Consider the following 22523-nt stretch of genomic DNA (forward strand, 5'->3'; position numbering starts at 1 on the left):
AAATAGCAGATCTACATGCTCAACGCCTGGCGTTGCAAAGCGTTGTGAGCATGTAGATCGGCTATTTTCACAATTTCTGCCTCTAATATGTGACAATTTGGCCAATGTTTAAAAATATGTCATTTTAGAGGTATTAAAAAGTCCTCAAATTGTCACTTTAGAAATGTGCAGATACCCTCTATCTATACACTTAAACTTTATGTTGGTTTGTTTACTGTTGAGTGAGAAAACAACATTGCGCATTAAGTTAATCATCTGGGGACCCCCCCAAAATATTTCTCTGCTCTAGTTCAGTGGTTTTCCACCAGTGGTCCCCAACTAAATGATGGAGAGTTGGTAACCAAATGGACGCTTATAGATCTTTAACTCTTGTAAAAAACTCTTGATCTTTAACTCTTTTTACACATTCAAGAGTTAAATTATTTGCATTACTTAAAGGAGTAGTTCACCCCCAAAATTACCTTTTCTATCGATTACTCACCCAATGGAGACTAAGTTCAATCTCAAATATAAAAAATAAAATAAAATGGGGGTGACAAGAAGTATATTCTGCACAATTAGAGAATGTAGAGAGGTGTTATCATGAATCTTGATCGTCTCTCCAAGGCACCACGTCCACGTCCACACAGCATGGAATTGTGGACAAGATCTTATCCAACGATAACAAAATATCCAGATTTTTGGGTCAGAGAGGCTAAATCTCGTCAAATGGTGGTCCGTGACTCAACTGTCCAATAAATAATAGACCCTGTTATGAAAAGGGTTGACAACCACTGCTCTATTTGTTCCATGGAGTTCGGTTCCATGCAGCATTCTATAATAGTGTAATCACATCATAAATGCTAGGTTATTATTAATATGTCTCCGAGAGATATGTATGAATATGAATCACACTGAATTGAGAGCTTTTGGTGTCCAGCTAGCAGCTCTTAGCATGTTAGCCGGTCGGCCCTATTAACTACATGAACAGCAGCGGGCAGTTGAGACATTGAATTGCCCAAAACAAAAAGCTTAAATTAGTACTGAAAAAAGTGCTGATATTTACCTGTCAGAGACCTACCTAAATTGTTGTTTAAAGTACAAACTATTCCCCGGTGCTTTCTTGAGATGCGTGATAAACAACGGAGCCGTTCTGCTAATGCACTGCAGCATACTTCATGAAAAACAAATCCTCCTCGACTTCACACCGCCATGTTTAAACAGACCAATGTAGCGGATCCCAGAACGCACTGTAGTACAAAGGTAACTGTTTAATAATGTAATTATGAACTACACATTTAATCACGAAAATAAATAAAACAAATACACTGTTAGGTTGGAATAGTACTGACATTCAAACAACGACTAGCCAACGTTTACATGTTGCTTCATTAATCATATGTATGAAAGAAGAGGTTATTGTTATTGCTACTATCGATTAACTGTCCTGCGTGTGTTCTTTGGCGTCATACACAAGGCAAGGAGAACCCGACCATAGAGCTAATATTGTATCGTGATCTGCTTATCATAAGTCTATGGTCGTACAATACGATTTTATATTAGTCACCACCAAGAAGAAAAAAATACGATTGCGTCATTAAAGAAAATGATGAATATTATGCGTGTAATGCAGGCACGTGCACACATAGCTAAGGGGGCTTAAGCCCCTGCCCTTTTATCCTTCTGTAAAAAAGTGCCCTCTCCAGACCATGAATGCAGTTTTTACTATGGTGAAAGAAATGCAAATGCCCTCTTTCCATGCCATAGCTGAAGGCAGCATTCAAGAGAATCGCCTTGTCTAAACTCTCCTGAACTTGGATGCAGCATCTTATGCTGAAATAATTGTCCTCCCTCCCTGTGTAGAAACCAAGCATCGAAAATAGCCGACCTCCAAGCTCACAACGCGTCGCAGTGCGGCACGTTGTCCGTTGTGAGCTTGGAGGTCGGCTTTTTTCGATATTTTCACCAAAAGGGCCCTTTTAGAAATGTCAGCCCCTGCCTCTCTAACCTTCTCTGTTTTCCTGTCATGGCCACCAGATGGAGACAAATATCTGAAGTTGATCATAACGTTTCTGTAAAGCATAAATTGTGACCATGTTGAGTCATGAACAATAGCTTTAACACTATTTGTATGTGGTATTTTATTGAAGTAACTGAAGATGGGTTACTGCTTTAACAGACGTAATTCGCTTATGAAAGATGAACAGAACATGCTTATATACCTGTGGGTCAGTGACCTAAAGTTACATACACAAGTCATTCAGTTCAGTTCAGTTCAGTTCAGTTGATTGATTTTGGTTTATCTCTCAGTTTTGTTTACCTTTTAAATAAGAACAGGAGTCATGACCAATCACACAGCCGTCTACTTTATGAGATTCACTATGCTCCTCCTCCACAACTGGTAGTTCCAGCCAGGGAAGGCATTAGTGAAACACTTCACCACGAACAGATAATTGCATGATAATTCCAGAGCATACCGAATATACAATGGACCAGCACATCAAGTCAACCAAGAAAAAAGTGGTGGCTGTTGTAGGAGGTGGTTTGGTAAGACGAAAAATATAAGCGAATCATTTCTATTTTGTTGTGATGTTAGTTTTCTTCTTTGTAAATGTATAGTCCTACTCCTAACCACTCAGAACTAACTCAGATTTACAAGTAAAAGAAAGCCACAGTGTTGAAATAGCCATACTGTTACAAGTAAAAGTCATAAGTTCAGAATTTTACTAAATGTACAAAAGTATTGGCATGAAAATGTACCAAACGTCAAAGTAATCACTATGCAGGCCCATTTCAACAATCATAAGGTTGAGTAGGCCTATGTGTACTACTATGTTGCAGCTGCCTGGGACTGATTATTATTGCTGCTGGGTATCTTAACCTACGATCATAATTTATCAGTTAATGTACAGTTTTTTAATTAATTATCTAAATAACTTGCTGTCAAATAATTGTAGTGGAGTAAAATGTATGATATTTTCCTGGACTATTAGTGGAAATTTAAATACTCAAGTAAAGTAAAAGTGCCTCAAAATTGTTTGTACAGTAGGCCTACTTGAGTAAATACTTAGTTACTTTTCACCACTGGTCCTAACACCCTCTTTGCTTCAAAGGGTTAGATAAATCAATACAGAGCTGAGCAGACATCATGAGCAATAGCCTGCATGTACCAGACATACCTGTAGTCTGATGTACTGTTGATAATATGAAGTTCCTGCATGCCTGGTATCCAGTGATGCCTGGTATGATATGCACTCTGTGGCAATCTTTTCACACAGTAAATCTTACAGTATATATTCATTCATCCGCCCCATAGGTTGGTGCGCTGAATGCCTGCTACTTTGCTAAAAGAGGTTTTGAGGTTGAAGTCTTTGAATCTCGAGAAGGTATTTGATATTTAAGTTCTACTTGGAGAACAGAAAAATATACAGTAACCAATATACTATGCAATATATTAGTGCTGTATGTATTATATATTGAGAAAATATAGACATCCATCAATTGATTACAAGTACAGAAAACCTAGACATAGTTATAATAGTTCATATTTTGTCTGATTCTTGACAGATATTCGCCAAGCCAAAATTGTAAAGGGAAGGAGCATCAACCTTGCACTGTCCCATAGGGGACGGCAGGCTCTACAGCATGTGGGAATGGAAGAGAAGGTTTGAGTGTGTTTTTTATTGTACCAGTGAAAATATTAAAAAAAAAAATTGTCCCACCTCCGCTCTAAATTGACCTTGTGTGTGTGTGTGTGTGTGTGTGTGTGTGTGTGTGTGTGTGTGTGTGTGTGTGTGTGTGTGTGTGTGTGTGTGTGTGTGCGTGCGTGCGTGCGTGCGTGCATCTGAACTTACCAGTGAAAAATATACCCTTACCCTTATGGGTCCATTTGGTACCATGTGTACACTTTCAGAGAGAGAAAAAAAAAACTTCACATGCCCCAAATATGGATGCCAGGTTGAAAGTGGTTAAGTGAACACTTTTTTCCTACAGTGTATATTCCATATATCCAACACGCTATTGTACTGCAACTGCAAGTGTAATACAGTGTGTGCCCTTGTTTTAAAGAACATAATGAGAAACTGGATTGAAAGTAAGCAGATGGGCATCTTGTTTGTGTTTAGCTGTATTCTGATTCTAATGAAATATACAAAGTGTGTCAAAAAGCCTCAGGGAATCCATCCCACGATGCCCTCTTTGTATGCAGTCCGTTCAGATGTTTAATTCCGCTGTCAGAGGAAAGCAATTATGATCTTTTTGTGGGTCCACCACATTTGGTGCACCATGCATGTTATGCACACTTGGGAGCCCTATGAGTCAGATGCTTGTTTTACACTTGCATGACTTTTCAACATGACATAACGGGGCTTGCTTTGTTGGCTTTTCAAATAAACTTTCAAGGGCGGCCATAATGGGAGATAAAATGGACTGTGTCCATGACTAAGGTCATGATGACAAGACAACCCTTCTTGCGAACAGAGCTTTTACTAATTTGTGGTTGGAAATATAGATTTATTTATTTATTTATTGCAATATGTATTGCAATTTTAACCATCTGTCTATAACAAATATTCTGTTTTCCCCCTCAGATTATCACCAAGGGAATCCCCATGAATGCTCGAATGATCCATTCTGTGGGTGGGAAAGAGTCAGAAATCCCTTATGGCAAGAAAGGCCAGGTAATTACTATTTGTTTACCAGCAGTATCAGTTAATTGAAAAAGAACAAGTGTACAATGACTCAGGTTATGATTAAGTGAAGACATGTGGAGATTTATGCTTCATTTATACTCTGTCACAGCTGTGTTACGTGCTGAGGATATATTTGTCCAAATTAAAAAATATATCATTTAAACTGTGACATATATACTGTACAGTTTATCCTCAGCCGGCAGGTTTGGACACTTTTAACTGCAACAGACTGACTTGCTCAATAAAAGGTCCCAAAAAGGAACTCCTTTAATGAGAACTAAATCAAGAACTTGATGACATCCCGCTCCATATATGAGGATATTCAAAGGCAGTTGATTCTGTATATCGGAATGTAATAAACAATGCCAAGCCTTGGTAAATACCAAATATTTGCTGTGTTTAGGCTGCATATCTCACGTACGACAGTGTCTCAAATATAGATTGCTAATGACTCTGAATGAAACTCAACATATCATAAATCATTTTTTGAACCATGCATGCCCACCACTGTTTGCTCAAACCGTGCACGTGGGTGCCACAGTAAGGTCCCTGCCATAGGCAGGATACATTGGCATCGGATCATTAACCACACACCTGCATAATTGCTCTGACTCAACCCCTGTTGGAGAAACTGACTCCACAGAAAAATTGTGACCAAGATTGGCCTTCAGTAAAGGTCTGTTCGCTCAAGCAGGATGAGTGGTCCACTGCTGGGGGCGAGCTGTCCACTCAAAAAATGGGGGAGAGCGGGTTTTGGGGCGCACGTTCCAGTTACCCTTCCCACAGCTGGGCCTGAATTGATTTGATGTCTAGACAAAAATAGTCCTGTGATAAAAGATTGTTTTACAGATGAAATAAAAAAAAAACATGACTTCTTGTTTGCAAAAGGTCAGCTTTTAAAAGTGATGTAACAATATCTAGTGTGTGTGTGTGTGTGTGTGTGTGTGTGTGTGTGTGTGTGTGTGTGTGTGTGTGTGTGTGTGTGTGTGTGTGTGTGTGTGTGTGTGTGTGTGTATTCCTGTCTTACCACAGTGTCACAACAACCTTGCTAGTGAAGCTATAGTACTTTACTGAAACCTAACTGCTTGTTTTCATTACAGTACATCCTATCCGTAGACAGAGCAAACCTCAACAAAGAACTGCTAACAGGTAGGAACTGTAGTAGCATCTTGTAGTAGCGTCATTTGGCTGGTGTAACATTGCCTTGTTTTGAAGGCTGACATTTTCCATTATTACCTCGGTGTATGTTTAATATTGCTTTAATTAACATGTTTATGTAAGACTACAGTATTTACTTTACACAATGCTGTCCAAGTCTTTAATGTCCACAAAGAGTTACCTATTAAGGGAACATGACAGTGCTTTTGGCAGCAAAAGATAAACAATTTCTTACAAGGCTCGGCTTGGTTGAATGCTTGATGCCTGACGAGAGCCTGCCCACTTAAAGGGCCTACACCATGCTTTTAAAACTATATTTTTTGTATAAATATATGCTCAAAATTGAGTCTTAGACAGGTTTTAACCCTCAACAAACACTCTGACCATTCTTTTTGTTTGTTCTAGCTCTACTATAATGAGGCTCTCCAGCTGCAATACCAAAACGGCATCTGTTTGCTCAGGGGCGCATCTAGTGGGGTTTTTCCAGAAAAAAAAAAGTTTTTTGAAAAAAAAAAAGTTTTTGAAAAAAAACGTTTTTTGAAAAAAAGTTAAGTTTTTTGAAAAAAAAGTTTTTGAAAAAAAAAGTTTTTTGAAAAAAGAATTTGAAAAAAAAAGTTTTGAAAAAAAACATTTTTTTTGGAAAATTTTTTTTTTTACTTTTTGACAGTTTAAAAAAAAAAAATTTTTTTGAAAAAAAAAAAGTTTTGAAACTTTGAAAAAAATGTTTTTTAATTTTTTTTTGACTGAAAAAAAAACGGGAAACGCGTGTGACGTCACATGCGTCAACTCTCAGAACAGCACTGTTCTGAGAACCCGTGGAAAGCTTTTCATCTCTGTCTTCCCAAAACCAGAGAAAGACACAATGACAGAAATAGGACTTTGTGAGGATAGAAGGTGCCAGTGGGACCCCAAAAAAAAGTTTTAAAATAGAAAAAGTGAAAATTCATGGTGTAGGTCCTTTAAAGGTCTCATGACATGCAGTTTTTACAAAACATAAAAGTCTGTATCATAGTCCTTCAAACATGTATTAGGTTTTAACTGAACAATTCACTCCAGTGAGCCATGGCAGTTTTCTATATTTCTGAGGGCTTTTCAGTGGCAATAAAAAAAAAACGATTTGCCTGCGGGTGTCGCTGTTGAGGGATTTTGCCTGTCAATCATCGGCGGTGCTCTGAGAAGGGGCAGGATTAATGGATTGTGACATCAACATCCACTGGCAAATCACAGCACTTTTCTGAGTCCAATTATATAGGAAACCCCAGGCCACAGAAGATCCACTGATTGTTCAAAGTTCAGTTTTGTGGGTGTAACTGAGGTCAGAAAAAAAAGAAAATAAAAGAAATGAATTTGATCTCATGAGACCTTTAAAGCGGAGCAGCGCAGCACCTCACATGGTGGCAGCTCTGCGGAAACGGATTGTCAACAACAATGTTTCTCTCTGTCGTGAGGCGCTCCACCATGCCACTCAGACAGTAGTCATGTAATCATCCAGATAATAAATATCAAATATGGAGAGTCTTAACATCTCAAAGTGAAGTAAAGCAGGGGTCTTCAACGTTTTCAGGTGAAGGACCCCTTAGCTGAGAGAGAGATGAAGCAGAGACCCCCACTACGTATTGTATAAAGTTGTGTTGCATATTAAAAATGTTCATAGATTTCTTAGACAGCTTAGACTTGTTTGACATCACTATCATCAGTATAGGTTGTTGGGCTAATGTGTATTTTCATCGAACCACTTGAACCGTCAATACTTAGTCCACTCTTCTTTTCCCTCTACACCAAACCTCTTTGCCAAGAATAGCAGATCTACAAGCTCACAACGCCTCAGCCTCGCAGCTTGTAAATCGGCTATTTTTGGCTAATGTTCCACACAGAATAGGATAGTGGTTTGTGTAGAAAAAATAAAGTTCCTATCACACAAAGATTTGGAGGACGCCCCTGTAGTAACTCTGAGGACCCCATAGGGGTCCCGGACCCCCTGTTGAAGACCCCAGAACTAGAGGATAATCTAGCCAGACAATCGCCGATATCGGGAGGTACATTTCCGACCCCAAATCTCCCAGATTTTCCGGTAGTATGAGCTGGGCGTACAAATTATATGGCAGGGGAGAACAGGTTAAGGTGGTGGTTAATCTTCTTAGGTGAAGTGACACAGAGGCTCTTTGCTAAATATCACTTTTGTCCCCTATATGGAGTTTTCCTTTGTATTGCTTTCACAACTTAATCCATGTCATAAGAATCCTGTTGTTATATCATACCTGTGATATAAGGATGTTTTTGTAACACTCTCCTCTCTTCCTTTAACCACAGCTGCAGAGGTGTATCCCAATACAAAGTTGAACTTTGAGTACAAACTGTTGGACTGGAATGCTGAAACAGGGTCAATGACCTTTGCCAGGTAAATAGTTAATAACTGATTTTATTCACATGCAACCAAGCAAACATTTGCAAACATGCATTCATGCGCACACACTTGCACTCACGTACACATGCACACATGCACGCACGCACGCACACATCTTTTTAAGGTATACATTATGCTCACGCCTGTGTTTTGACTCCTGCTGCCATTGATTAAGTTATGTCTTTATTGATCATGCTCCTTTAAGTAAACACATGTGTGTTAGTAGGTGGTGATAAACAGGCTGCTTTTAAGCCTGTGACATTTTAGTAGTGCTATACTTGGTTGTCCTTGAGGTAAATGTGACATGATTTACAACGAAATCAGTGAAATACCTGCAGGTGGGTTTTGTTGTGGGATTTAACAAAGCCATGTGGTGAATAATTAACATGGCATGTACTGTGACTATGGGCTCTCTTACTGATTATGCAATGTTGTCTAAAACAGGTACCCAGTAAAATACAGTGTTAATTTACCGGTAACTCTCTTTGTTAAAATACAAATAAGGTCCGACAGTGATAATATTCTCTCTCCTCCTTTCTAGTTTTAGCAACATGTTGTCATTTCGTCTCTGTAGTGTGACATACGGTATATTGCTCTTGAATAAATGTTTAAAACAGCACTGTACTCACTCTAGTAAAATAAGATAATATCCAAGGCACAAAAAAATAATATTTCATTGTGAAAATTTTGAAAACAATAAAGGCTGTTTGTACTGCTACAAATGTTGTACTTAGTTGTAACCCACATCAATCTTAACATGCAAATGTACTGTTTGTAATATTTGCACCATGAAATAGCCATCTTCTTTTTAACTTTTTGCCAGAAGAATGCCTTGGATCTTTTGCTAAATGTTTGTATTCCCTACTAAAGAGTACCTTCATCACTCACCTTTTGGACACAAATGCACTCCAAACCTTTTCAAGTTTCCAATGTAAACCTTTATGCAATACAGTATACATATAAATAATAGCCACCCTCACTCCCGACGAGTCCCGAGATACTTATGTCTCTATACAGTAAAATCCTCTGTGTACCTAACATTCGTACACTCTCAGACTTGCATTAACACAAGGTGTGTAGCTTACAGTATCCCTTCTCTCCATATTTCTTAAAACACAGCTGTTGTGGAAACTGAACATCAGCATACAGTCATATATTAATATACTGAAGTAAGATGAATATTAAATATATAATTACTATATCAATAATCGATAATAACTCAATAATCTATAGGTCGATAGCCTGAAAAGGAATATAAATTGTATTTCCATTACAACCACACAGTAATGGAAAGTCTGAAAGCTCAATTAAATGTCTAGTCTAGTGGCTCAACACAGCAAGGAGCTCTCACATGGGAAGCCAAATAGGAGACAAGCACCGCCAGTTCTTTCACACAAGTGTGCTACATTTTGACATAGCTGTGTTATTGGATTGTTATTGTTCTCTTTAAAAGACATGGGGATGTCTTTCAGGCCCGATGGGACCAAGGAACATTTCAACGTAGACCTCATTGTCGGCTGTGATGGAGCCTTCTCTGCCATTCGCAAACAGTTCCTTCGAAGGAGCCGCTTCAACTTCAGCCAGACTTATATCCCCCATGGCTACCTGGAGCTGACCATGCCACCCAACAATGGAGAGGTCTGTCCACTACCTCTGTTCCAGGCTATAGGTTTGGCATGCCACAGTGATTTGATGAAAGCTGTTGTGTGCAACTCATTTCTGGCTTGTGGCTACATACAGTAGGCAGAACATGATGCTAACATGCCATGGTTCCCATTGCTATTATGAAAAAATTATATATACAAATGGTGGTTGTAATGCACTTGCCCACTTTAGCCATACACTATACTTTTTTTTTTTTTTTTTAAGTTTTTTTTAAAGTTTTTTATCCCACGTTTTTTTTCAACCCATTTTTCTCACCCGGTGACTACCTAACCTGTTGTCCTGGTTTCTGCTATCCCCCTGCCGCGCCATACACTATACTTAGTATAAATAGCGTATATAGACAATCTAAAAGCTGTCATCGTGAGCTTGTAGATCTGCAATTTTCACTCTTTTTTGAAAGATTTTGCCTATAATGACATGCCTAAAAATTAATGACAAGGTTGAAGTGGTTAAGTGAAATGAATAGCCGTAATTGATTAAATGCTGTTCAGCCACTCACTTGATGTTCTTTATATTTTCTCTTCAGCAAATTTTGGTACACAGCTAAATCCTGTTTTAATATCAGTCTGATGTGTAAAGGACAATAGTATCTGCACACCTGAACCGAGCAGGTGAAGGCACCCTAGCACCAAATAAAACAATCATTAGGACAGTTTCACTGTCTGCAACACTGCTATACAGGTGCAGATACAAATTTACAAGCCTTATAGTTGATTGTTACGGTCAAGGGATTTTACTGTGTGTATATATATATTCTTTGAATGAAATGAGTTCATGTATGGTCATATGTTGTACCATCATAAGGTTTACCCCCCTGTTTTCTATGTTGTGTTCCAGTTTGCAATGAAACCTAATTATCTGCACATCTGGCCACGGAACACGTTCATGATGATTGCGCTGCCCAACTTGGTGAGTTTTCTCCTCATTTGCAGTGGCATAGATATTTACATACTGTATTGTATATGGGAAGTTTGAGCTGTAGTAGACAATACAATATGACAAAACCATAACCACATGATGGTGATTGACCCTTGGGAGGTCACGGCACAGCTAATCCTCCTTATCTTTAGTACTCTAATTGAACTCAAACCCAGTGCCCACCTCAGCTCATAGAAATCCCTCAAGCCACCACACACTGACTCATCAGAACCTGGCGTCTCCTGTCTCCCAGAGCACCAACCCTACTTGACACTTATCAGGCATACTCAGTATTTCAAATTATTGTTTACTTTTAATTACTCCGCTCTCTCTTGTTATGCCACCTCCAGCAATAGAGTGCATTGTGAGTTCAGGTTTGTCTGTACCTACTTCCCATTATCGTGAATACGATATCTCAGGAACACCAACAGGGAATTTCTTCAAATTTGGAACTAGCTTCTTCGACTCAAGAATTAAGTGATTTGAGTTTAGTGGTCAAAGTCAGTGACGGCTTTTGTATGTGCGATATAGGGCCGATGCTGTGACTGGCCATCGTATGGTGGTTTCTTCAAATCTACCGAATGTCACAATCCAATTATAGGCCTGCCACTTTGGGGGCAAGCAGCTTTAAAATATGATTTGCACCCAGGTGTTCGCATTGACCTCAATGTAAATGTCATCCCTGACCCCCCCCCCCCTTTTTCTTTTTGTTGTTGTTGTTGTTGTTTAATCCCAGTCATTTCAATGCATTCTCAAAGTGCATCCTGTGTGCTAGTCCACACTGATAAGTGATAACTACACCCCACTCCCCACCCTGGAGTTCTATTCTGATAGTAATTATTGCTATAGAGTGTTTGTTCGGTAACAGCTCTCTGTTGAACAGAACAAACATATTTGCAGTCTGCACGTAATGCACCCACTAGATTGACTAGAATATCACTTGAGTGAAATTCTAAAATTGTTGGGTATCAGCTGTACTTGAGTATGAAAATTAATTAACTGATATTAATTGTATTGAAGTATCAAAAGTAAGATTAAATGCTGTTGATGATTAAAAAGAAATCTGACAGATTTTCTTGCTCTGTTGCGTTACATTACATTAGTGGTACAGGTCTGAGGGGTGGATGGGTTTTAGAAGGTTTGGGACACTGTATTTTGATTAAGGTGAAGAAATATTTCATAAAAATACCTTGATTTGAAACATAATGCCAATGTAACGACTAACAAGTACTTTAAAGGGTATGGATAAATGTATTGGGGTAAAAGGTAAATCTTATCTTTAAATTTGTAGCAACAAATAAACATGAAAGTATACTGAGGTAAAGCAGCAAAGTAGTTACCTGACTAAGATAGAGAGAAAAAAATAACCTTGCTGCTGTGGGGATGCCATGGTAACGACGACACTCCCTAAAGGGAGAACTTGGTGTTGATGATGAATAGCAGCAGCTAACTGAGCAGATAATAGCAGACCCACAACTCCCCTTAACCTTTATCCATCACTTTCACTGGAGAGTTGGAAAGCCACCTGTCCCTACTTTTGGCCCATTTTTCACTTAAAGGACCTCCTATATCCATTTTCAACCTTATCTTCATATAATTGGTCCTCACTAATGCTCATTATAAGATTTCGTGTCCACTAACTGTACGTGTCCTGTGGACAGTTCAGAAACCTGCCAACCAATGACATCATCTGTTTTTGTTCTAAGCATATAGAAACTACAGCCTTTCCCTTCCTTGAAAATTAGCGTAACAGTGGCTGTGTGGCTACTGATGAGGACAAAGCTGAGCCTGTGATGGCCCGGTCATCGCTGCTTGCAGCTTTAATTATTATTATAGTTTTTTGTATTTATCCTTTAGTGACATCCCTTGCATCAGACATGAAATGTATGCACACACACATTGAATGATACAATGTGTTGTATTTACATTTGGAAACATTACCCATTAGGGCCTCTGCATGTGCGCAAGCATGTTCGAACACAGCCAACTAGATGTGCGTCGATTGTGTTTCTTTCTAATCTAGGACAAGACTTTCACCTGCACCCTCTTCATGCCCTTTGATGAGTTTGAGAAGATCACTACAGGAGATGAAGTCATTGAATTTTTCCAAAAATACTTCACAGATGCTATACCGCTAATAGGAGTGTAAGTAACATTTTACACCCGCCCTCTTCATCCCTCCATCTCTTCCTCCACCCCTCCTTAAAGGGATATTTCACTTTCAAAAAAACGTTTTGTCATTTTACCGTCTAATCAGGCTTTTATGAACACCCTGGACAGATTTTAATTTGCTTGGTTCTCCCCACACCCATTGTAACTTCAAACTCCATTTTAACCATGATAGATTAATTAAAAACACCCATTTTCTTTCTGGTGACTCATGTTACCCTCCTAATACGTGAGCAGGCCGTGTTTTTCCAATAACTTTTTTCATTTATTTTTAATAATTCTTTGGGAAAATGGAAAATAATTAAAAACAATAAAAATTTATCGTAAAAGCATGGTCTGCTCACGTATTAGGAGGGTAGTATGAGTCACCAGAAAAAATAATGGATGTTTTTAAGGAATCTATCATGGTTAAAATGGAGTTTGAAGTTACAATGGGTGTGTATGGGGAGCGGCCCTGGAGGAGGAGGGCCTGGTAACAGGGCCGAGCCAAAGGTAGAGCGAACGGTGCGGTCGCTCAGGGCCCCGCACCTGCAAGGGCCCCGCGCTAGGCTTGGTTAATTGATTTAGTTTTGTTTTCATATTAAATCTTCACACAAACACCGCAATCTGCAGGACGGAGACAGAGCCTGTCAACCGATTGGCTGTGATATCTCCCTGACAACCAGCAACAACCAGTGAAACGGCTGACTGTCCCTTCGGGCTATGGGATTTAATGTATCTAGTCTTGAGACACGTACGGGATCCTACATCGATTCAGCGTTCCCTTCCCTTCCGTTACTTATGAGAGAGTTGAGAGAGACCGAGAGAGAGAGAGAGAGAGAGAGAGAGAGAGAGAGCATCATATCTGCGCAAGGTAAGGCCAGGGTAATGTTCTACAAAGTTATGAGGAATCCCCTCATCTAACTCATCTGACGATCTTGTCAGTGTCTGATTGATAGCCAGGGCCGGATTTATAATAGGGCTTGATGTGGGGGCACCAGAGGATCAACTGTAAACAAAAGATATTCAAATGAGCTAAGCTAAGTTAAGCTAACGTTGCTGTCTGTAATGACTGGATACACTTAAGGGTTTTGAAGAAACATTAGTGGTTAAATAACTGGTGCACTATTGTGTTGGAGTGCCTCCGTGCAGCCCCAGAGTTAAGGTGCTATCTATCCCTGATTGATTGGTTGGTTGATTGATTGATTGAAGACTTTAGAGGTTTGCATAGGAAAAGGTTCATCATGACAGTACAGTTCACTGGTACAAGGTCAACTAAAAGGAGATTCGAGTAAGCTTTTCGGCTTATTTGCACAGGAAACCTTTATGTATCTCATATAACAACTGAGACCACACTATTAATTCATTATGCTAATGTATGGACGTCTCTGTTGTTTCATACACCATCTTCGGGCATATGCTACACTATTGTTATTTATCATTTGAGCTTGACTGTGATACATGTGGCTACATGATTGATTGATGTTTTTGTGGGATAGAGAAGCCAGGGCTTGTAGTTACTGGACTGTCGAAATTGTATCTACAGTACCTGATACTGTATGCTGATGGAGAAGGGGGGAAAAATCAAACCAAGTTTAAAGTGAGCGGTGGTGTGTCTGTGTGTGTGTGTGTAGCAGAATAAACATGCTACTGTCTTACCGTTTTAGAGGTAGAGTAGCTGCATAATTCCATTGCATTTATAGATGCACAGCCACTGAAAATCGTGTGCGCACACATACACGCAAACAATCACACCCGTGCTGCGGGGGGGGGGGGGGGGGGGGGCCTCGCACAGGACTTCGCACAGGGCCCCGCATTTCTCCGGAACGGCCCTGCTGGTAACATCAAACATATAATTTTCCAAAGATCTGTCTGTCTGAAACAGTGTTTCTCCTCAGTGGCTGGGGCAATTGATCTGAAATCGCATCACCATTAGCATATGAACACACCTAACATAACTGTGAAGCCTGATTGTCACTTTCACAAATCGTTTGCTGTATATTAGCATTTTTCCAAAAATCTGTCTGTCTGAAACAGCGTTTCTCCTCAGTGGCTGGAGCAATTGATCTGAAATCGCATCACCATTAGCATATGAACACACCTAACATAACTGTGAAGCCCGTTTGTCACTTTCACAAATCGTTTGCTGTATATTAGCATTTTTATGGTGTATCTACTATCTATTCTGCATCTAGCATGAGGCTTATCTATTTTGCATCTAGCATGAGGCAACATGTTTAACCATCTGTGTGTGTGTGTGTGTGTGTGTGTGTGTGTGTGTGTGTGTGTGTGTGTGTGTGTGTGTGTGTGTGTGCGCGCGCGCAGGCGGGGGGGCGGGGGGGGGGGGGGGGGTGACTGGCCCTGTTACAGATGTTGTCCAAAAATCATGCAGATCGGTACACAGTATCTCTGTAGCCATTAAACAAAACGGGTATTTCTTACATTGACGCTCCTACATATTATCATGTAAGCACCAGTTAAAATTACTTTCCATCCCTCATATACTGTGTGCACAGTGCACACCCCATAACCCACACACTGCACATCATTTCAGAGCTCATATCTTTGAACGGGTAAGGGCTAATTTACATCAAATATCTAAATATTGAATCAAGCAAAGTAAAAACTGTTCAGGGTGTTCATAAAAGCCTGATTAGACTATAAAATGACCAAAAGTTATTTTTGAAAGTGAAATATCCCTTTAATCTCCTCTTTCACTCCCCCCCACCACCACCACCAAATAGCTTCTCCTTTCCCACTCTCTCTCCCTCCACCTTGCCAATCCAACCTCGAAACACTTTCATTTTCCAACGTACGGTCGCCTCTAACCACATCCATGGCCACGTTCTGTGAAGTGTGAAATTGCCGGCCTACAGTTACATGGATAAGAGTGATGAGGTTTTAATTTGAGGCTGACAGTATGTTGCAGGTGACAGGGAGATAGAGGATGAGGTATGGAAACGGACGAGGTGTGTAATTCGTTTGCTTCCTCTCCGGGGTTACTTCATTCGGAGCGCTCATGCATTAAGAGCATTAATGAGCTGCACGGTTGTTTACTTTTCAGTGTAAACTGACTCCAGCAGCTCACGGAAACCTTGGCTCATCATTCAGTTTGGTTGAAAGACATGGATTCTTTTGAATAGCAGCATGAAAAAATAAAAATAAGAAATATTTATACACGTTTGAACACCCTCCAGTGGAGATGGCAGCTGTTAGAATTAATGACACTTTACAACACATTAGTTTGAAAACAAAATGTATATTGTCTTTGGTTTTGTTGGTACTAGTACACAGTAAGTGTATTTTAACTCAGAAGGGTTAACGAAAGGAACCACCCTTTTAGGAAATCAACCCTTGGAGGTTGATTTTGTTATAGAGCAGCGGTCTTCAACTAGGGGTCCGGTCCTCAGTCTCCAAATCTTTGAGTGATAGAACGTTTCTTCTAAATATTGTGGGGGTCCCTGCTTCATCTCTCTCTCAACTAAGGGGTCCTTGGCCTGAAAACGTTGAAGACCCCTGTTCTAGAGTTAAACAAGGATTTTACTGTGTATTCTTCTATTTTTTTGTGTGCCTTGCAGTGATGCACTCAAGAGGGATTTCTTCCGACTGCCAGCCCAGGCCATGGTGTCTGTCAAATGTTCACCGTATCACATCGACGACAAGTGTGTCCTCATGGGCGATGCCGCCCATGCTGTAGTGCCTTTCTATGGGCAGGGAATGAATGCTGTAAGTAAATACATGACACAGCTACAAAAGAAAAAAGGACATTTATTTGGGATCTCATGGCAGTTAACCTTTATTTTGCAGGGATTTGAGGACTGCCTTGTCTTCAATGAAGTAATGGATCAGTTGAACGAGGATTTCAGTGAGTAATATGATTGCAGATTATCAAAGTCGTATCAGCTTTGTCTCGTGGCAAAGAAGCTCCTATGACCGAAAATATGTCTGAATAGGAGTGTCCCATTACAATAGGAAGCATACATACATTCTAGTTAGGGTTAGCTTTAGCTAATATCTAAGGAAACAGCGGAACAGAGCGTAGTTATACACAAATATAAGGGGAGAGTTATTCTATATCTATAGTATTCAGATTGTCAGAGCAAATCATAAGCCCAAGGGTGAATAACATCAAAACATCAAAGCAGGGCCTTAACTAATATTGAATATGAGATATTATTTTACATCCCATAAGGCTTTGCGCAAGGGCATCTTTGCGCAAAAGCATCTTCTTCCACATTAAAGAGAATTGGCACAAATGCTCCAGAGTCCACAGTTCATGGAGACAGTCAGTTACACAAGAGGCTTGATTACCATGGAAACCGGACCTACCGTAAAAGTGTATATTGACTTTCCAGCATTTTGTTCAACATTTTTTCCAACTCATGTAAGATTTCTACGAAACCCGGTTGGGCTCGGTACATGGTCTGCTCTTTTTCCCTCTACACACCAACTCTCCGAAAATAGCCGTTGTGAGCTTGTAGATCTGCAATTCCCGGCAAATTTTCCCCATCACACAAAGATTTGGCAGACCCCCTGTAGTAACTCTGAGGACCCCCTAGGGGTCCTGGACCCCCTGTTGAAGACCCCTGACCTAGACTATTCAAAAGTCAATCAATTATCAATTATATAAATACAGTACATTCTCTCACAACGTTTCACAGGTGCTGTGCTCCCCGAGTACACCAGAGTGAGAGTTCCAGACGACCATGCCATTGCAGACCTAGCCATGTACAACTACATTGAAGTAAGGCAGATCTTTTGATCATTAGCTTGCAGAACATGCCTATATTCACAACATTCTGCACATACACCAAGCATTAATGACCTGTGAATTTGAGTAATTCAATCAATATCACATAACACTGTACTTTAAAAGGCAGTAAACTTGATACATTCCAAATATTGATTGACCAAAGTAATCACATGTGACCCCTGCATGTCATCCTTTCTTTAATACAGCACTTTTATTTAGCCAATCTCTCACTCCCTGTTCTGCTTTAATTATTTCTCAATTACTGCTTAGAGTATAATTGAGGTGATTCATTGCCAGCTGCACCATCTGCCAGGCACTGTGGATGTGCCTAGAACTTAGTGGCTCAAAGACAAAAGTTGATGACACATAAATCAAAAGGTACCCCTGAAACCGCTTTCATCCAATATGTAATTTGTCATCGGCTAATTAACACTGATTGCAGCTATTTCTGCTTGTTGTTTTGCCTAGTAGAGACACAAGGTACAGCTACACAGTCAAATCCTTAGTGTTATATCTTTTGGGCTGCAACGGTCGGTAGCGGGGATTATGAGTCTATCTGTCGGTCTGTCCATCTAACTGTGAACAGGTAATCTCTGGCACCGCTGGACCAATCGGCGTGAAAGCTTGCACTCCCAGTAGCTAGGCCAAGGGACGAAGTAACTGTACCCCAAATCTTTCAACTGTGGCATTATAACAGGCTGCTTTACATTTTGGCCTATAACTCGTACAATCCCAAAAATGTATCATGATGCAACACCTTGTATAGGCCATAATGTTGGAACAAACCTGACCAGCCTGACCAGAAATAAGAAAGGCACACATTAGTCTGACTACTTACGTTCAAGATCTCTCTCCACACAGCTGATTCAAATTAATGATGGTCAATTGCTCTTGACACTTCCTCTTAGCAGTAGCCTAACTCCTGTCTTGTATTTCATTCTGACTGGCTGCTGCTGTTGCTGCTGTGACACCTACATCTCTACATGTAGATTAAATGGTGCATGTTGTTACTTCAGTACAGTGCTTGATAACCAGCTGTGTGTGGAGGAAGATCTTGTAGGGAATATGACCTTTTTGATTTCTGTCAGGTTGTGTTCCCACATTATTATTGACTGACATGGCTCACTGAAATGAGCTGAATGACTGACAACAAGAAGTGATGCCCATAATTCACACAGCCTCTTTAAGTAAACTCCCTAGGAAACATACACATCTCCAAACCTGCCTTCACTTCTGCCCATAGGAGGCGCCACACACATTAACCATTGCACCATCTCCTACAAACTCATATTTCCCCTGCAGCTTCCTAGATCTGGACTCAGAGCAACGCACTTTTACATTTATGGGTTCTTTGTACACCCAGTTACAAATGTATAAATTAACATTGTATATGCAGGTAGGCCTACGGATTAAAGCATGTCCCCCAGTTTAAAATAAAGCAAAAATAACACGATAATAACATGTTTTTCAGTCTAGAAAATCATGAAGACTTCAGATTGTTTTCACAGTTTTTGAAGCGGTGAAAACCGCTTCCAATGAGTGGCTTTGTGTGTCCCACGCCCATATATGGTCATTTCAGTCCAGAATGAACAGGTTTTTTCCAAAACAAAATTTGTGTTTCATGTCCATATATGGTCATCTCAGTCCAGAATAAACAGGCTTTTTCAAAAACAAAATTTATGTCACCTCATGTCCATATATGGTCACTCCAGTCCAGAATGAACAGGTTTTTTCTGTCCCGTACGTCCAGAATATCAGTCCAGAATTAATGGGCTTTTTCAAAAAGCAAAATGTGTGTCCCATGTCCATATATGGCCATTTCAGTTCAGAATGAACAGGTTTTATCTGTCCTGTACGTCCAGAATATGTGTGTAGTGTCCCTCCCGATCTGATGAATGGATACTTTGAGGATTGGTCAAGCTTCACATGATAATTCGGCCCTCCATTCTTTATATATTCATTCAGAATATATAAAGAATGTAGAATTCAGAATATATAAAGAATGAATAGATCACAGAGTCCATAACTGTATAGATGTATAGATCACAGAGTTCATAACTCTAGAACACATAGAATAAAAGTTCACCGCTTCACTTCGAACCGAGGTTTGATTTTTAAACATTATTTTGGCCATCGTGACACAGGGTAAGTTTAGGTGCAGGGACATTGGGAGACTGACTCAGCGGTACCCAATCAACTGTGTGAAAAAACGTGGCTTCTCTCCTTATCCACCTTAGAGTTAAATCTGTCATGCCATGCCATGTCAGTAATTGGCCTCAGGCACTGTTGCTGCTATCACTCTCATTTACTGCACAACACCTCCTCAGGACTTAAAACACCTGATTCCATCTCCCCATGGTCATTTTAAACTTGAGAGAATAGAAGAGGCTCATTTTGATTCATGACACGGGAAGCTGAAAAGGGAAATTTGAAGCGTGCAGCACAGATGAGACGAGTTTTCGTTTTACCACACGAACCCTAGCATACCTATTCTGGACATAAAAAGTCTGAAGATTGGCTATTTTGGGCAAAAATGTTTGGCGTAGAGGGAGAAAAGGAGCTGGGACCAGTCACCAGACCAAGTATATATGGTTAGGGTTAAACTGTAAATTCAAATGGCTTTAGGGGTTTATTTTTGTGAAATATATTAATCCAATAAATTGCTGTACATCTGAGAGACAGCTGGTTCACATTCCTAACAGATGTACTGTACCCGTTTGTTTATACAGATGCGAGCACACGTCAACTCAAAGTGGTTCCTTTTCAGAAAACATGTTGATAACATCCTCCACGTCCTCATGCCAAAGACAATAGTTCCCTTGTACACAATGGTAAGTTTCTTCTATTAAACAAAACCAATTTTCTATCTTGTTTGGTCCTCTGAAAAACTCTTAATGATGATCTGACATTCATTGTCCCACCTAGGTAACCTTCACCAGAACAAGGTACCATGAAGCAGTGAAACGCTGGCACTGGCAAGACAAAGTAAGACTGTTTGTAAATCTGGACAAATGTTTGCTCTCTTGGCTCATTGACATTTAAATTTATGGAATCAAACTTTAAGACCATTGAAAGCCTTTCTAATTGCAATTCCCCTGCACTCTTTTGAAGTAGCACTGTCATCAGAAAATTTACATTTGCCCTCCAAATGGCAGGTGTTAGGATGTTTAAACCAGTGGTTTTGAAAGTGGGGGCCCTTAAGGGCGGCTATTGAAAAGGAGTGGCTAAAAGCCATTTTGCAAAAGCTAGGGAGGTTGCAGAAAGAGGCTTTGGCTACTTGGGGGTCCTTCCTTTGCGTAGAAATATTTGGGAACCCCTGGTTTAAAATGAAAAAAAAATATTATATTGTCCTCACAGAGCATACATAGTAAACATTGTATTGGTATATCCATCGATTATTCATGGAGGGAGTTTATGTCTTGCACCAGAGGCTTGATTAATGTTACCATATGAGGACGCTGTTTGTTTTTGCAGTTTAAAAACATCCATTCTGTATCACTCTTCACAGGTGATCAACCAAGGCCTACTATGTTGTGCTACAGCTGCTATTCTTGGAGGCTCGTTCCTGGTCATTAAATACCCGCCCAATATGTCCAACTTTACCATTACCATTGAGAAAACGTGGAACAGGATGCTAGCCCTAAAGACCTTCTGAGCATCTGCAAACTGTGCCATATCCATCTCCAGTCCAAACAAGGAGAGCACTTGACAACGAAAAGACAATGACCCAATTAGAGGTTGATTGAGTATTTTAATTAGAAGTAATTGAAGGCCATGTAGGTCAGATTGTGCTAATCTACTGTTATAATGAAGTCTTGGCAGTCACTCATGGCAATTCCAGTCATGATTTATACAATTCTCTATTATTTTAGAGAAATCCATTAACTGTGGGTTTTACAGTGTATTAATGTTTATTTTTAGTGGTTGATTTCACAATGTCAGTGTTCTTCATGGCTAGTTACAGTTGTACAGATTCTAAAGCCAAATGTATATTATTAAATAAATAAAAACACAATTTAAGTTAATATAAAAGAGTAGAAAAATAAATCTAACACACAAATACAGATTGAGATTGCTTCTTATCTTTCTGTGCAGCCAGTTGCAATATGCAAATCAATGTGTCAAGAATAGGGAGGGTTATTATAAATGGCCATCATTGGAGAATGGACCCTGGCATTTGAGAACTCCAAAGTTCCACTTCAATTTTGGCACTGTCATGTTCCTGTCTACTCTCCTTATCACAGATGGTCACAGATCCTCCATGGCACCAACTTCTGGCTAGTTTATTTAGCATTATTTTAGCAAGGCAATTCAAAGTGCTTTACACAAACCATTAAGATTATTAAGACAAAGTGCAATAGAAACATGTTATAAAATAATATAGTTTTAATACATAAATACAATTTAAAATAGTTATTCAAATAAAAGATAGGCTAAAATAAAACAGAAAAATAGAATAAAATGTTACAGTGCAGCGCAAGAAATTAATCAAAGGCCTCAATAAAAAGCAACCTGTTGTAGGAGACCTGCAGTTTTCTGGGAATTTGTTGTAGATATGTGGTGCATAATCTGAAATGCATAATCTGAAATGCTGCTTCTCCATGTTTGTCTCTGGTGACAGAAAACAGACCCGATGGTTCATTACATATAGCAGAAGATCAGACATGTATTTTGGCCCTAAACCATTCAGTGCTTTATAAACCAACAGTAATACTTTTTAAATCAATTATTTGACAGTCAGGAAGCCAGTGTAGTATAACTAATAGTTATATGATCCACTTTCCTGAGGAGCAGCAGTGTTTTGAAT

At 39.6% G+C, this 22523-nt stretch overlaps 2 protein-coding genes across 4 annotated transcripts in view; one reads left to right on the forward strand and one right to left on the reverse strand.

Moving 5' to 3' along the window:
* Positions 1-1185, reverse strand: part of ide (insulin-degrading enzyme) — a 34661-nt gene extending 33476 nt beyond the window's left edge. For 2 of the 3 annotated variants that reach the window (XM_080740320.1, XM_080740319.1), the window contains exon 1: positions 1061-1185. In XM_080740320.1, coding sequence (XP_080596446.1) covers positions 1061-1152 — 92 coding nt within the window. In that variant the 5' untranslated portion in view covers positions 1153-1185. Of the gene's footprint in view, positions 1-1045 lie in introns of all 3 variants that reach the window. The other variant, XM_080740321.1, reaches the window with a different exon arrangement.
* A 1202-nt stretch (positions 1186-2387) lies between these two features.
* On the forward strand, positions 2388-21780 carry kmo (kynurenine 3-monooxygenase). The gene is made up of 15 exons (XM_080740993.1): positions 2388-2526; positions 3296-3365; positions 3547-3644; positions 4569-4658; positions 5771-5819; positions 8139-8226; positions 9705-9870; positions 10735-10806; positions 12839-12960; positions 16542-16689; positions 16771-16828; positions 17625-17707; positions 20446-20547; positions 20642-20701; positions 21225-21780. Exons 1-15 carry the CDS (start codon positions 2437-2439, stop codon positions 21369-21371), a joined length of 1443 nt encoding a protein of 480 aa, XP_080597119.1. The 5' UTR covers positions 2388-2436; the 3' UTR covers positions 21372-21780.
* Positions 21781-22523: the final 743 nt, after the last annotated feature.

This window comes from Nannobrachium achirus (genome assembly GCF_963921795.1).
Source record: "Nannobrachium achirus genome assembly, chromosome: 13".
Lineage (NCBI taxonomy): Eukaryota > Metazoa > Chordata > Actinopteri > Myctophiformes > Myctophidae > Nannobrachium > Nannobrachium achirus.

What these genes read in the sequence shown, in the direction of transcription:
- kmo (XM_080740993.1), top strand. Translation starts at nt 2,437, where the DNA reads ATGATAATTCCAGAGCATACCGAATATACAATGGACCAGCACATCAAG. An exon ending in AGTCTTTGAATCTCGAGAAG is followed by an intron (nt 3,366 to 3,546) that starts GTATTTGATATT and finishes GATTCTTGACAG; the next exon opens with ATATTCGCCAAGCCAAAATT. An exon ending in GGGTCAATGACCTTTGCCAG is followed by an intron (nt 8,227 to 9,704) that starts GTAAATAGTTAA and finishes GATGTCTTTCAG; the next exon opens with GCCCGATGGGACCAAGGAAC.